The following is a 15510-nucleotide window of genomic DNA, read 5'->3' as shown; positions in this document are numbered from 1 at the left end:
AGGTTTTCAAGGTCCAATATGCCGATTCGTGAGGTAGAGTGAAGTGGGGAGAGAAAAAACCCGAGAGAGAGGAGAAAGAAGAGAAAGAACGCTCGGGCAGGAAGGTTGTGCCAGGGTTAAATGCTGGGAGCCCGACGTCAGTCGCTATGGCGTCGAGTTCGGCGCCGTAGATCTTGGCGCCAAGCTCGGCGCCAGCCCTGCCAGGGCGTTCACCGTTCTCAGGACCTCGGCGCCAGAAACGCTGGCGTCTCCATTTTCGGAATTCTTTCCGCCAGTGATCTATTTGTGAGAAACTTAAAAAAAAAGGGTTAAATTGTAAAAAATTCGGCATTCGTTCCGCTTCGCCGCGGCCGCCGCCTCCGTGTCGCCTCCGCCCCGCAGAACCCTGAACCCTAAAGGCCGCCGCCACCATGCGCCGCCTCCCGCCCGTCCCCCGCTCCGCCGCCGCCTCCACATCCACCCCGGACATCGTCACGGAGCTCGGCCGCGTCATCTCCACGCGCCGCTGGAACAAGGGCCGCGCCTTCAAGCGGCTGGCCCCCTCCGTGACGGCCGCGCACGTGGCCGACCTCTTCCGCGCCCCGGTGACCCCCCTCGACCCGGCCACCGCTCTGGCCTTCTTCGAGTGGGTCGCGCGCCGCCCCGGGTTCTGCCACACCGCCGCCTCCCACGCCGCGCTGCTCCAGCTCCTCGCCCGCCGCCGCGCGCCCGCCAACTACGACAAGCTCGTCGTCTCCATGATCAGCTGCTCCGGCACCGCAGAGGACATGCGCGAGGCCGTCGACGCAATTCAGGCAATCCGTCGAGTGGGTGGTAAGCGACTCGTGCTGTCCCCAAAGTGCTACAACTTGGCGCTCAGATCGTTGCTTCGATTCGACATGACGGAGTATATGGGGAAGTTGTACTCGCACCTCGTGCAGGAGGGATTGTTGCCAGACACAGTGACTTACAACACTATGATCATGGCATACTGCAAGAAGGGCAGTCTCGCCATAGCACACCGGTATTTCCGTCTGTTGAGGGAGTCTGGGATGGAGATGGATACATACACATGTAATGCATTGTTGCTGGGGTACTGCCGAACAGGTGACTTGAGAAAGGCTTGCTGGTTACTTATGATGATGCCGCTGATGGGTTGCAGGAGGAACGAGTACTCCTACACCATTCTGATTCAGGGGCTCTGTGAAGCACGGTGTGTAAGGGAGGCACTTGTGCTTCTGGTCATGATGGTACAAGATGGGTGCTCCCTGAATCTGCACACATATACACTCTTGATCAAAGGTCTTTGTAAGGAGGGTAGGATTCATGATGCCAGGAGGTTGCTTGATGAAATGCCTCTGAGAGGGGTGGTTCCAAGTGTTTGGACGTATAATGCAATGATTGATGGGTACTGTAAGTCAGGAAGGATGAAGGATGCATTGGGGATTAAGGCACTGATGGAACGAAATGGGTGTAATCCAGATGACTGGACATACAACACTCTGATTTATGGCCTATGTGGTGGGAAGCCTGACGAAGCTGAAGAATTGCTGAATGGCGCTATTGCGAGGGGCTTCACGCCTACAGTTATCACATTCACTAACATTATTAATGGGTATTGCAAGGTTGAAAGGATTGATGATGCACTCAGGGTAAAGAGTAGCATGATATCAAGCAATTGCAAACTTGATTTACAGGCATATGGAGTGTTGATCAATGTCCTCATCAAGAAGCATAGATTAAAAGAAACTAAAGAGACGCTGAACGAGATGTTTGCAAATGGTTTAGCTCCTAATGTTGTCATCTACACCTCTATAATTGATGGGTATTGCAAGGTTGGGAAGGTTGGTGCTGCACTAGAGGTCTTCAAATTGATGGAACATGAAGGTTGCCGTCCAAATGCCTGGACTTACAGTTCTTTGATATATGGGTTAATTCAGGATCAAAAGCTTCATAAGGCAATGGCTTTAATAACTAAAATGCAAGAGGATGGGATAACTCCTGGTGTTATCACTTATACTACTCTGATTCAAGGCCAGTGCAAAAAACATGAATTTGATAATGCTTTCAGGTTATTTGAAATGATGGAGCAGAATGGTGTGACACCTGATGAGCAAGCATACAATGTCCTAACTGATGCACTATGCAAGTCTGGAAGAGCTGAAGAAGCTTATTCATTTCTTGTCAGGAAGGGAGTCGTCCTCACAAAGGTAATATATACATCCTTAGTTGATGGTTTTAGCAAGGCAGGCAATACTGACTTTGCTGCCGTCCTTATAGAGAAGATGGTCAATGAGGGTTGTAAGGCAGATTCGTACACATATAGTGTACTGTTGCAGGCTTTATGTAAACAAAAGAAGTTGAATGAAGCTTTGTCTATACTGGATCAGATGACCCTAAGTGGAGTCAAGTGTAACATTGTTGCTTATACAATAATCATCAGTGAAATGACCAAAGAAGGGAAGCATGACCATGCTAAGAGCTTGTTCAATGAAATGATTTCATCAGGACATAAGCCTAGTGCAATCACATATACTGTATTCATTAACTCGTACTGCAAGATAGGTCGAATAGAGGAGGCTGAGCATCTAATTGGGGAAATGGAAAGAGATGGTGTCGCACCTGATGTGGTAACCTATAATGTATTCATTAATGGTTGTGGGCATATGGGATATATGGATCGTGCATTTTCTACTCTGAAGCGCATGATAGATGCATCATGTGAGCCAAATTACTGGACTTATTGGCTTTTGCTCAAGCATTTTCTAAACATGAGTTTGGTTAATGCTCATTATGTAGACACATCTGGCATGTGGAACTGGATTGAGCTGGACACAGTTTGGCAGCTTCTTGAAAGGATGGTGAAGCATGGCTTAAATCCTACAGCAGTGACATACAGTTCTATCATTGCAGGATTCTGCAAAGCAACACGTCTAGAAGAAGCATGTGTGCTTCTTGATCATATGCGTGGAAAAGATATATCTCCCAATGAAGAGATATACACAATGCTTATCAAGTGTTGTTGTGATATCAAGCTCTTTGAAAAGGCCGTGTCATTTGTTTCCGACATGATAGAATTTGGGTTTCAGCCTCATCTCGAGTCCTACCACTATCTTATTATAGGGCTCTGTGATGAGGGGGACTATGACCAGGCTAAATCACTGTTCTGTGACTTACTAGGAATGGACTATAATCATAATGAAGTTGCATGGAAAATTTTGAATGATGGTTTGCTCAAAGCTGGCCATGTGGATTTTTGTTCACAGTTGCTGTCTGCTATGGAGAATAGACATTGTCGGATTGACTCTGAGACATATTCAATGGTGACTGATAACATTCATGAGGCTTCTGGCAGTGTGGTTAATGAACTCAGAGGAGAAGCTGCCTGACCGATGGTAAATTTCATTTTCTATTCTTTCCCACGGTGCGCAACTGTTTTCTGTGTGCCAGGCTCAACATTTAGAAATCATCCATTTCATCTGGGTCATCCGATATAATGGTTAGTGGTCCCACAGATCATGTGGAGTATGCTGTTCATACCATATTTTATCAAAATGCGTGTTGCCTCAAAACTGGAACAACATAGCTTCTTTCATCCATTTTCTTCATGATTCCATTGAAGATCAAGCTTGGGAATATTCCAATTCTTATTGGTCTGTATATCAATCGATAATTCAACCTTAGGTAATGTTTTGCTTGGCTGTTAGTCTTGTAAAAGTGTATGCAAAAGCCTTCGGTGGACAACTAGTCTGAGTAGATTATTCCTTCTCTATGGTTGTGTCATTCTAGTGCCAGTGGTAATCAGATACTGAAATTCTACTGCTTACGATTTGATGTTTACTACTTAGCTGTATCATATTCATGTTGATTTGATAAACAACCAGGTGGTGAATAGTTTTGATGACATAACTTGGTAATTCTAGGCAATCGTGTTCTTCTTTCCCTGACAATCCCTCCAGCGTGTAATGTCTACTTCAGTAATTTTTTTTAAAAAAAACAAACTTCCTGTTTAGTGCTTATGTTTGTAGTTTTGCACGGTTCTTTTATACGCTGATGGATCTAACAAGAATTGTTTCGCTCTGTAGCTGTGTCCTGATAGATTGTGCCTAAGTTCTTGTTTGCTAGTAATTGTGCACGTGTCTTGCAGATGAAGCTAAAACAAAGAGTAGTATTCCATGTCATGAAATGATTTTAGATACTGTCGAATACTTTAAGTTTAAATACTCCTCATTAATATTTATGGCACACAGCTGAACCAAACAGACCCATAGTATGCTTCCTGACATGAAGTTAGGCTTTACCATTTATTCTGGGTGACATTTCTCTCTCTTGTAGCTACAATGCTCAATATTTATAGCAGTTCTATTCTCTTTTTTTTTCAACAGGTCACGACTGAATAAGCTATCATTTGCCAATTTTCATTACTGTGTACAGCCTGTATAAAATGATAGCTAATGTGTGATACTTAGGCTCTGTTTATTTCAGCCAGTTTCTGCCTTTTGCCTAAGCAGAAAGCTGAAGCAAACAGCTAGCTTTTGAAATCGGCTTTTGGGAAGCAACACTTTGTTTTTATTAGAAATTTAGAAGCTAGAAGGTGGGTCTGTAGGAACTTATGTTGACTTCTAAGTTCTAAGGGATTATAATCTGAGGGGTATTACATATATTATACATTTCAAGAAACAGGTTTTCTAGAAGCAGTGACATCATTTAAAAGCCAGTTTTTGAAAAGCATCAGCACAAACCAACATGACCTTAGATATGGTGCTATTGTTTATTAGTGTGCCAGTGCTAACTGTGATGTACCGTTTTGATATACTTGCTTTAGAAGTTTCTTGGTAGTGTTGGGCATGGCAGCCTGCCTTTTCTGTTTCTTTTTTCTTTTTAAAAAAACTTGGGAGTCGAGCATCTGATTATCCCTTTTTGAAGATTAAACTACTCCAGAGCAATGAAGCCTCAGTTTCATTAATTTTATAGACTTGTTGATTCCTCAGGTATTTATGAACAGGGGCATTGCTTAGGAGTGAAAGTAAGAACTTACCACTGCTACAATTCAATCAGGACAGGAGGAAGCCATTTCATCAATTGATCATCATTTTCCAGGAAATGATAATGCTAATAAGGGTGATTTAGTTCAAAATGACTTTCATAGATGTCCTGATCCTGATCTAAATCAGATTTCTGTCCGGCATTTTCTCAAGTATGCCTACCCCCAATCCTGATGTCTCTCTCGCTCCTCTCTCCCCCTCCCCCCTTCCTTTCCCCTCTTCCACTCTCCATTACAGGCATGTGTGTACACAGGCTTTAGTTACTTTGATACACTGGGACCTTCTCACACATTATTACAGGCAGTGTTTCATTTGAATGGATAAATAACTTAATCCTGCTTTTTTCCCCATGTAGCATGGATGGTTACTGCTGCTATATTTATCCTGTCATTGAGAAATTGTTGCAAGGTTTGTGGAGTAATAACTTGGAGCAAACTAATACAGAAAAATGGTTATCATGGTAAATTCCTGCTGCCTCCTTCATGTCAATTAAACAGAATCCATTGCCTGTTTCTTTTTTTCGCATCTAAAAATCAACTTTATTTTCTCCCAATTTGAGTAGGAGAGTTATCTTGCTCTCTTCATGATGAGGACCTTGGTGGTTCGTCAGCAAAACTTGGGAATTAGCAGACAAAGCTGCCCTGGATCAAGTCTGTAAAGCAAAATCATCATATACTCTCAAGCATTCACCTGATGATGAAATAGAAGGGGATAGTTTATTTACAATCCAGGCTACTCGACAGTATTATTTCTATGAAGCAGGGACATGGTAAGTTTTCATTTGTCATGTACATTATTATTCCTTATGCAGCCATACAAGATGGTTTTGGTTGTTGCCTGCTTTATTAATTCCCTTGCTGCTGCAGTACTATTTTAATAATTAGTCTTCACAGTGCTAAAATGAACTGGTTAGATGTGTTTATATTTCTTCAGCTTTCTGAATCGAAATTTCAGTCCGTCTTATATCTTGCGGAAGATTTGATACTCAAGGTTGTCCGGAATATTTCTTATGAGTTGGATTCTTTCAACAAAAAAAGAAAATGGGATCATATCATTGTGAATCAGTTTCTTCATGATCTGAGGGAAGCTAAGAAGCGCGAAACTCAGAGAGGAGACACAAGGAAGCTCTAGCTATCCTGGCTGCAACTGCACCTTCTGTTGTACCGATCTCACGAAATGCAACAGTGAGGAAAGAGACAGAAAACAATGTGACATCTGCTAAACGAGAGGTTATCACTGTGCTTTGCTTGTTCAGTTGTTTCTTGTTTTTTTATTGACTTCTGTTTCTTTCCAGAATATGCCAGAAGCAATGCTGGATCCTCAAGAGTTGGCCAACTATCTTCATCACCACGAGCAAAGGATTTATCATTTTCCAATAGCAAATTCTCAGAAGAAATTAACTTTGGCATCTTCGATCTGGCTAAATTCTCCTAGAAAAGTGTTCTTCCCTGTGATATATGCATGTGATGTGAGTATTGAACCGTATTTTTGTCTGCTCCGCCTGCAAGGTGATTTGCAAGTACCTTGCTCACCGGGCTGTGCTTGCCGCCCACTCGCCGGTCTTCAAGGTGCAACTCCTGGGCTCCATGGCGGAAGCGGACATGTCATCCATCATCTTGCATGACATTGCGCCGGCGACGTTCAAAGTCATGCTTCGGTTCATGTACACTGATGCTTGTCCTGCCGATGACGAGATCGGGGACTCCCTGGGCCCCGGAGGATGGCATGTTTTGGCACTTCTAGCTGCAGCAGACCGGTTCGCATTGGATTGCCTCGAGATTTTGTGTGCTGTAAAGCTGTGGGATAATATATCAGTGCACACAGTTGCTGCCACTTGGATCTGTGCTGAAACATAGAACTGCCGCCGGCTGAAAAAGAAGTGCATTGACTTTATTGCGAGATTCTTGATGAGTTGAGGCAGAAGGTTGGAGCATAGAGGCCAGCAGCATGCCGGCATATATACACGCATGCTATCTAAATATTGAAAAGTGCTTGAATTTTCGGTTTGTAAGAGTCGCTACAATTACGTTACTACTATCATGCAGACTTTTTATTATCCAATCAACAATTTTGGTAGTGAAGTCATTATTGTACTATCTTATTCGTATTGGGTGTCTTGCATATTAGTTTCACAATGCAAGTCCGTATGTATGTGTCATATGTTTTTCTTAAATTTGTAAACTCACTCTGCACGACAGAAAGATTTGAGCTGTGTTGATAGAAACATCTGAAGAAACGTATGAGATTGTAGGTCTTCTAGGAGTAATGTTTTCAACCATGCTCAAGTACGTCTGGAATGTTACCTCTATGCTAAGGAGTAGTACCACAATACCCATTGCACTATAGTTATCCCATTGTAGTAGGGTCGGCGCATGCTATGTATGGCCTACGGTCCATGATACATAAAACTTTATTATTGTAAGAGTAAGTGTGTTTTCGTTATCAATAAATCTCAAGTTTTTTGTATCAGTATGTGTAAATCTATATGCATATTTGGAATCGATTCCGAGAGCCCGACATATTCTTGGTGGTTGTAAACCAATGAGACTTGAACTTCTTTATAAACTTGCAACATGCATGACTATAAAAAATTAGGTGATGGATGGTTTCTTTGTTGATGCAAAAGCAACAGTTTGAGTCCAATATGAGAGGTAAAATAGACCTTTTCCACCATTTTATATACACAATAAATTGGGCCTCAATTAGTTTGAGGCCAAATATGAAGTCTAACTTGAGTCCAAACCGAATCCAATTTATTGCCTCTTTGGCATATTTCCAGCAATCTCCATTTCGCCCAGTTTTGATATGAACATATCAAGACATACTTCCGTGTCAACTACTTGACTGTTCGGAAAAAGAGCAGCTATTCTAGTCAATAAAAAGCTATTTTTAATGTACATGGGAATGGAGAAGCAATGAAGTGCAGAATTACAAGGTGGCAGCTTTATGGGGGATCAGGAGCTGCCATGGGCAAGTATATACATTGCAGAAAGGACGGGGAGCAAGACGATACTTCCCTCCGACAGGAAGCAGGCATTACAGTTTCTTGAGGCTGTTTTGCACACTGCGATCGTGGTTTTACGATGAGATTACGCAGTTGCTGCAGCTGCGGCTTCCTCGGCCACCTGGGACGCCTGTTGCAGCGTGCAGATGAGGTTGCGGTCCCCGTAGACGTTGTCCACCCGACCTGGCAAGAACGCAACAGGGGAAGCAGAGATTAGATTAGCCTCGCTCGAAGTGTTAAGAGACGAGAAGGCTCGCCCTGGAGACGACGGTTGAGCTATTCGTACCTGTTGTTGGCCAGAACTTGGCGCCCCGGAGCCATGCCGCGGGGAACGCAGCGTACTCCCTGGAATACGGCTTGCTCCATGTGTCACCCATCAAGAGTTGCGGTGGGTGAGGAGCGCCCTGCACAATCAAAGCAAAAGCACAAAACACCTGTGATCCTCTCTCTGTAAACATGCAAGAGGTGTCCTGGCTGTGTGCAAAACCATCTCATTGTGCAAACCTTATAGTAGCATGCTAAATGACACGTACTCTTTATAGTTAGTGATGACTTCTTTCTTTAAAGTTATTCAGACCCAATAGGCAAGGAATATGATTCAGAAGGGCCTAGGAAGCGCTGACTATGTAGAGATATGGCTTGATATGGTGAACAATTGCTACCTGACTGATACCATTTTTTGACACTAATGATATATTACCTTCAGGACATTGTTGAGCACATCTGCTTTGCCATTTTCTATCTCTGCAATCTCTTCCCTGATGGAGATAAGAGCATCACAGAACCTGTCCAGCTCGGCCTGCCAAGACAAAATGTTATGAATATCATAAGCTAATGTGAAATTAACTAACTGATATAATGGGAAGCAAAAGAGTGCCCAAAGCTACATATGCTTACCTTGCTCTCACTTTCAGTTGGTTCAATCATAAGTGTGCCAGGAACAGGCCATGACATAGTTGGTGAGTGAAACCCGTAGTCCATCAGGCGCTTTGCCACGTCCTCTGGCTCTATACCAGCAGTCGTCTGACAAAGTTCCAGGAGCCGGTTAGAGACTGCAATGCATCGCTGCATGGTTCAATTGCTAATATGATTCAGATATAAGTACCTTAAATCCTCTTAAGTCAATGATGAATTCATGGGCAACTGTTCCGTTGACTCCACGGAACAGAACTGGGTAGTGTTTCTGCAAAAAGATCATTACCAAGTAAATTTTATAAACTAATTTGATGAATATAACAAATGTCACTAAGGTATGCTATCATGAATGAAAAAGTACCTCTAGACGTTTTGCCATGTAGTTTGCATTCAAGATCGCGATCTTTGAAGCATCAGTGAGTCCCTGTGAACCCATCATGGCTATATATGCATAGGAAATTGGCTAGAATCAAGGCAGATCCCCATGGAGCACCAGAAATGGTACCAAGAGGGTCGGTTTTCTCAGGGAGAGGAAAGCCACCAGTGGGAATCTGATAATAACCGGATTAATCAGATGATGTGATTGTATTTTCTTTTGGATGAAATGATGGAAGCATGCAGAAATTATGAATATTTTTTCTGGTTCACTGCTCTGCATTTATAGAACGGTATGATTTGTTAACACATCACCACTAAATAGTACTTACAGTAGTATCGCCTGGCAATGCTTTCAACATGAAAGAAAATGCTGCAAACACTTTCTTGCTTCACTAGTTTAGGACAGGACATGAAAATAAGTCCTTAGGTTGCAGAATACGATAGGACAACAAGGGTTCTAGTCTTGAAAGAATAATGTAAGATTGGTCGTAGCATAGAGAAACACTTGGGGAATCTATCTTAATCTTCAATTTGAACATCTTAGGAAACTGTTCTTGGAAGTTAAACATGGTTATAGTAATCTGTTTTGTGTTGTATGAACATGGAACTTTACAAGCTCGTAAAATTAGAGTGCAAGGTCATGACACTTTCTATAATACTAAACTTGTGTCACAAATCAAGTTAAGCGCTGAATAATGGGCAGTACTAATATGCCTCAAATCTGAATATATGCCTCAGATTGGAATATGAATTTTTACGGATTGACAAACAAGAAGATAAAGAATTAAGGGAACCTACCACTGGGTGAGATGGTAAAAACGGTGCCAAATGCTTCTTAACCCCAATAGGACCCATGCCGGGGCCACCTCCACCATGTGGAATGCAAAATGTCTTGTGAAGGTTAAGGTGACAAACATCAGCTCCAATAAAACCAGGGCTTGTTAACCCAACCTGTAAAAAGAAAACTTTTGTAAGCTCAAGGAAATTTCTAGTGAACCGATTATTTTGGCAATAGCTATCCAATAAGGGGCATTTAAGTCCTGTACTAGGTTCAGGTGAACTAGGAGAAAATACTTTTGTTATAGAACAAAAAGGAGTTAGGAACATACAGTTTGATAGATTATACACAAAATCTAATCACTAAATATTTTCAAGAGAACCACAGAATTACTTATCTTGCTAATGCTAAGTACTGAACTCTAATAGATTTGTCTCGTAAGTTCACTACACAAGTATTTTATTTTCAAAATAAGAAGAATCAACTTCATCGCATTGTTGGAATGCCATCTACACATAGCAATATAAATGTGTCCCATAATTTTTTAGAATAATAATTTCTTGAAGAGATTGCTTGCATAATGAACAAAGTACAGAAGATGGAATAGCAAACTGTGAAACAGTAACCTGAGCATTCATGTTAGCCCCGTCCATGTAGACCTGTCCGCCATTTTCATGAATGATCCTGCAGATCTCATCAATGCCTTCTTCATAGACTCCGTGAGTTGAAGGGTAGGTAACCTGAAAATAAGTCAATATTGTAATACTCTGTTATTCTCGGCATACAGCAAAAAGAATTTCAAAAGTTTCTTTTAAAAACAACAAATTCCATCCTAATTGAATTTTTCATTTTCCTTAAAAAAATCCTAATTGAATTTTCACATTTCCATGGTTCAACAATATTCACTCTAATCCACCAATTATCTGTACATCAATAAACGAAGTGGTGGGCACCTCTTTCTATTCCTCCTATTGTATATGTTATGTATGACAAGTACCATTAGATGAAGTATTATGAGGCAGATGTGATTGCAAAAGTCATCTAACTTACACCATAACACTAAATAAAGCAAGAAGGCTACACAGTGATAATCTTTCTAAATAGCATAAAAATGAACTACATAAAGGTGAGCTTTTTTTTCAAAAAGCCATGGGCGAGAGAATCGCCAGGCATATATTAATAGAGATGAAAGAGTAAATGTCCAATGTAAATCTAAATATTAAAAGAGCATAACAAGAGCAAGAGTACCATCAGAGCAGCCAAGTTGTCCTTGTTTGCTTCTGCAGCTTTCCTCAATTCCTCGATGTTTATGTTACCCTTGGAATCAGTTCCAACAGCAACAATCTTCATTCCAACCATAGCAGCACTTGCAGGATTTGTGCCGTGTGCTGAGACAGGAATGATGCAGACATCACGGTGGTGGTCTCCTCTGGACTGCATTTTATCAGCATAATTATTTAACAAAGATTACTAGAAAAGCAAGAGAGGAAAAGGCTAGGCCACATAGATCATGACATACGTTGTGGTATGCACGGATAACCATCAATCCAGCATACTCTCCTGCAGCACCAGCATTTGGTTGCAAAGAGAAAGAATCAAAACCAGTAATCGTGCATAACAGGTTGCCCAGGTCGTCAAACATTTCCTATGACAGAAAACAAGTTACTTCAGATGTTTGGAAATTCATGCTGCGGATACTTTGCCATTAGGATAGAAACTGAATCATGGTCCTTACATGGTACCCTGCAGCCTGATCAGTAGGGGCAAATGGGTGCAGGTTCGCGAAGTTGGGATATGTAACAGGCATCATCTCAACGGTAGCGTTTAGCTTCATTGTGCAAGAACCAAGAGGGATCATACTGTGGCACATTGAGAGATCCTTGGACTGCAACTTATGCAGGTAACGAAGAAGCTCATGCTCTGTGTGGTACCTGCAAGTCCACAGCAGCATGGCAAATCAGGAACGTTCCAACAAAACAAATTAGTGGAGCAGACGTGCAAGCATTTAGCAGAGCCATGTACATGTTGAAGACTGGATGCGTTAGGTAGGGGCTCTCGCGAGCAAGGCTTCTAGGAATTGAGCTTGAGACCTCTGGTGCGAGCGATTCAGCTGTGAAGCTGGCCTGAAAGTGTTTGCAACGGCACACTATTTAATTTTAATATTTGTGTCTAATTTCACATCATCACTTAATAAAAACTCGATCCAGCGGTGGCTAGACAGCCCCGGGTATTCCGGCTTAAGAAGAAGATCTTCTCACACAGGATCGAGAAAACCCTAACCCTTACCCCACCCATACACAGCGGCACCGCAGCTCCGTGAGATGAGCTGGCCACAGACCTGTGCTTTGGATGTGGGGAACACACGCACATTATATTTTTGCAGTAACTGAATGGGTACTTACTGATTTGCCATTGTTGAACACCTTAAACAGCTTGTCAACATCCTCCAGGGTGGAGGTCTCATCAAATGCTACGGTTATCTATAGGAATGCATCACAATTAGGAGTTAATAAATGCTCAGCTCTGAAAATCATCGCGACGAGCTGGAATGAAATAGGGACATATATAGTGATCAATCAAATAAAATCGCACCGTGTTGGCGTCGACAACCCGGAGGTTCATCTCGTTTTTGACAGCTTCCTTGGCAATTGCACGTGCATCAGAGCACGTGACCTTGACCGTGTCGAAGAAGGGCAGGTCCTGCACGGTCACTGTCCCGAGCTTCTTGAGGCCGTGGGCGAAGGTGCCAGCCAGGCCATGAACCCGGTCAGCGATCGCCTTCAGCCCCGCTGGACCATGGTAGACAGCGTACATGGCAGCCATGTTGGCGAGCAAGGCCTGTCAACCAGAAGTGTCCTTGTCACTAACTACTACTCTATCACTAACACACTAGTGTACGATCGATCGGGTCACTGTCAGGCAATTTGGTGAGCGGGGGGGTGGGTGGAGTGCGCTGCGCCGAGAGGTACCTGTGCAGTGCAGATATTGCTGGTGGCCTTGTCCCGGCGGATGTGCTGCTCCCGGGTCTGCATCGCCATGCGGAGCGCGGGCTTGCCGGTGGAATCGACGCTAACTCCGATGATCCGGCCGGGCATGAGCCGCTTGTACTCCTGCGACGTGGCGAGGAACGCGGCGTGCGGGCCACCGTAGCCCATGGGCACGCCGAAGCGCTGCGCGGAGCCGACGGCGATGTCGGCGCCGATCTCACCTGGCGGGACGCAGCGTGGTGAGCGCGAGCAGGTCGGTGGCCATGACGACCTTGACGCCGTGCGCGTGCGCGTCCTTGACGAACTGGGCGTAGTCGAGCACCTCGCCCTCGGTCCCCGGGTACTGCACGAGCAAGCCGCAGACGTCGCCGCTGCCGTAGTCGAAGTCCTTGGCGTCGGCGACGACGACCCTGATGTCGAAGCCGTCGGCGCGCGTCCGGCACACGTCGATGGTCTGCGGGTGGCAGTTGGAGGCGATGAGGAACGTCTTCTTCTTTCCCCTGAGGATGCCGTTGCACATGGCCATGGCCTCGGCGGCGGCGGTGGCCTCGTCGAGCAGGGAGGCGTTGGACATGGGCAGGCCGGTCAGGTCGGCGACCATGGTCTGGTAGTTGAGCAGCGACTCGAGGCGGCCCTGCGCGATCTCCGCCTGGTACGGGGTGTACTGGGTGTACCACGCCGGGTTCTCCATGAGGTTGCGCAGCACCACGCCGGGGACGTGCGTGCCGTAGTACCCCATCCCGATGAAGGACTTGTAGGCCTTGTTCATGGACGCCAGGCGCTGCATGTGGTCCAGCATCTGCGACTCGGTGAACCCGGCGTCGAACCTGCCGGAGAACCGCATCGGCGGGGCGCGGATGGCGGCCGGCACCGTCACGTCAATCAGCGCGTCGAGGCCGTCGAACCCGCAGACGGCCGCCATGGCCGCCTGCTCGGCGGGCGGGGCCGAGTTGTGCCGCCGCGGGAACGTGTCGCTCGGCTGCAGCGCCGACACCGACACCGGCCGCCCCTGCGCGTGCTGGTGGGGAGGAGGCCGGGGTGGGCGGCGCTGCTGTCTCCCCGCGGGCGCCGCCGGCGACAGGGTGGAGATGCCGCGGGCCGACGTGGCTGGGGACGACGTGGTGGGCGAGGCCGCGGCCGCCGCGAGCAGGCGGCGCAGCAGCGCGCGGCTGGCGTGGCGGCGTGCGCGCTCCATCTGGTTGTTGGGTGGGGAGGGGGGGGGCGACGCGAGGCAGGCGCAGGAATGGGAAGTGGCCCGCCCCGCGGTGGGAGAGGACTCGGCTTCCGCTCCTGCCGAGAAGAGCGGGCGGCGGCTGGGGTGCTGCCTGCCTGGCTTGGCTAGTAATGCATGCAGGAGAGCAGCTGTCAGCCTGCCTGACTGCGCCAAGCTGCTGCTAGTACAGTGGAGGTGGAGTCAGCACGCACGCGACTGATCGGCAACGGGAGGCGGAGCGCGCGGATGGCGTTTGGATGGACGTGGAGACTGGAGCGTGGCAGGTAGCGGAGGCCCAGCCACAGAAATCGGCGATCGACGGCTGGCACGATGGCCCTCTGCTCCGGCGGCTGCAGAAGATTTTGCCCGAGCGCCTTGGCGTTGTGTAATTTTTGGGGCGCCCGCTGCCTCGTCGCTGATGGCGACCGCGACGGGACGGGGATCTGGGGGCCGGATTCTAGCCCCCGGCGCAGCACGTTGGGTGGCGGCAGCGGCAGGTGGACGGATTCGGTGATGGGCCCCGCGGATTGGGTATGTTGTGTCAGACTGCCTTCAACGAGGAATCTATATAGGCACCTAAAGCTAAAATAAGTAGCAAGAGAATCAAAATCAGTCTTCAATATAGTATATAATATAGTATATATATAGAAGACCTATTTTGGGTGAGAGGTACAATCTAAATATAAGTATCATTTCTCCTGAAAATCTATTTATAGAATTTTTTTTAAGTCTTGTTATTAAAGAAAATGTTAAATAGGTATTGAATCTTTTATCTATAGTGCTATTCCAATACGAATGAGTATTCTATTTTAGGTGGCGTGGTCGGAGCCTGAGTCGGTCAGTGGTTTCCGGTGGGACAGGATTTTTGTTGGGATCCATCACCTACCGCCAAAGAATCTCTGGGAACCCCTGGGGGTCGTTGGAGGAGCGGGACGGATGTCTCCTTGTTCCACCAACCGCATAGAGCAGTTTAGCACACCTCGTTCCAACAATCTCAGCTCCCCGCTCGAGATCGGAACACAAGGAGTATATGTTCACGAGAACAAAAAAAAAAAAGTGCGGTGTTTTGATTTTTTTAGGTACATAGTTTTTTTTATATACTCTTAGATATACGCTACGTTCAAATGCAAATAAGAATTCAAATGAGGCTGCTAACAATTAGCTTATTAGTTAGTGGAGGGGTGATAATAGTTCATACACGTCTGTGGTGA

At 45.6% G+C, this 15510-nt stretch overlaps 1 protein-coding gene and 1 pseudogene across 5 annotated transcripts; one reads left to right on the top strand and one right to left on the bottom strand.

The window, feature by feature from the left end:
- Positions 1-272: 272 nt before the first annotated feature.
- On the top strand, positions 273-7278 carry LOC136504582 (pentatricopeptide repeat-containing protein At5g65560-like). Of its 5 annotated transcripts, none has more exons than XM_066499532.1 (6): positions 273-3374; positions 4985-5176; positions 5380-5484; positions 5587-5793; positions 5958-6253; positions 6319-7278. In XM_066499532.1, exon 1 carries the CDS (start codon positions 411-413, stop codon positions 3366-3368), a length of 2958 nt encoding a protein of 985 aa, XP_066355629.1. In that variant the 5' UTR covers positions 273-410; the 3' UTR covers positions 3369-3374; positions 4985-5176; positions 5380-5484; positions 5587-5793; positions 5958-6253; positions 6319-7278. The 5 variants fall into 5 exon arrangements, with proteins under 5 accessions (XP_066355629.1, XP_066355630.1, XP_066355626.1 ...); XM_066499533.1 differs by having other exon boundaries at positions 274-3374; positions 4971-5176; positions 5979-6253; XM_066499529.1 differs by having other exon boundaries at positions 274-3374; positions 4971-5176.
- Positions 7279-7755: 477 nt separating this feature from the next.
- Positions 7756-14630, bottom strand: LOC136504581 (glycine dehydrogenase (decarboxylating), mitochondrial-like; annotated as a pseudogene).
- Between the last annotated feature and the right edge of the window lie 880 nt (positions 14631-15510).

The sequence above is a fragment of the Miscanthus floridulus genome, chromosome 14 (genome assembly GCF_019320115.1).
Source record: "Miscanthus floridulus cultivar M001 chromosome 14, ASM1932011v1, whole genome shotgun sequence".
In the NCBI taxonomy this organism is placed as follows: domain Eukaryota; kingdom Viridiplantae; phylum Streptophyta; class Magnoliopsida; order Poales; family Poaceae; genus Miscanthus; species Miscanthus floridulus.
This window is presented reverse-complemented; position numbering and strand designations above follow the sequence as displayed.

Bases quoted from the DNA above. Each gene is read 5' to 3' on its own strand.
- LOC136504582 (XM_066499532.1), top strand. From the start codon at position 411: ATGCGCCGCCTCCCGCCCGTCCCCCGCTCCGCCGCCGCCTCCACATCC.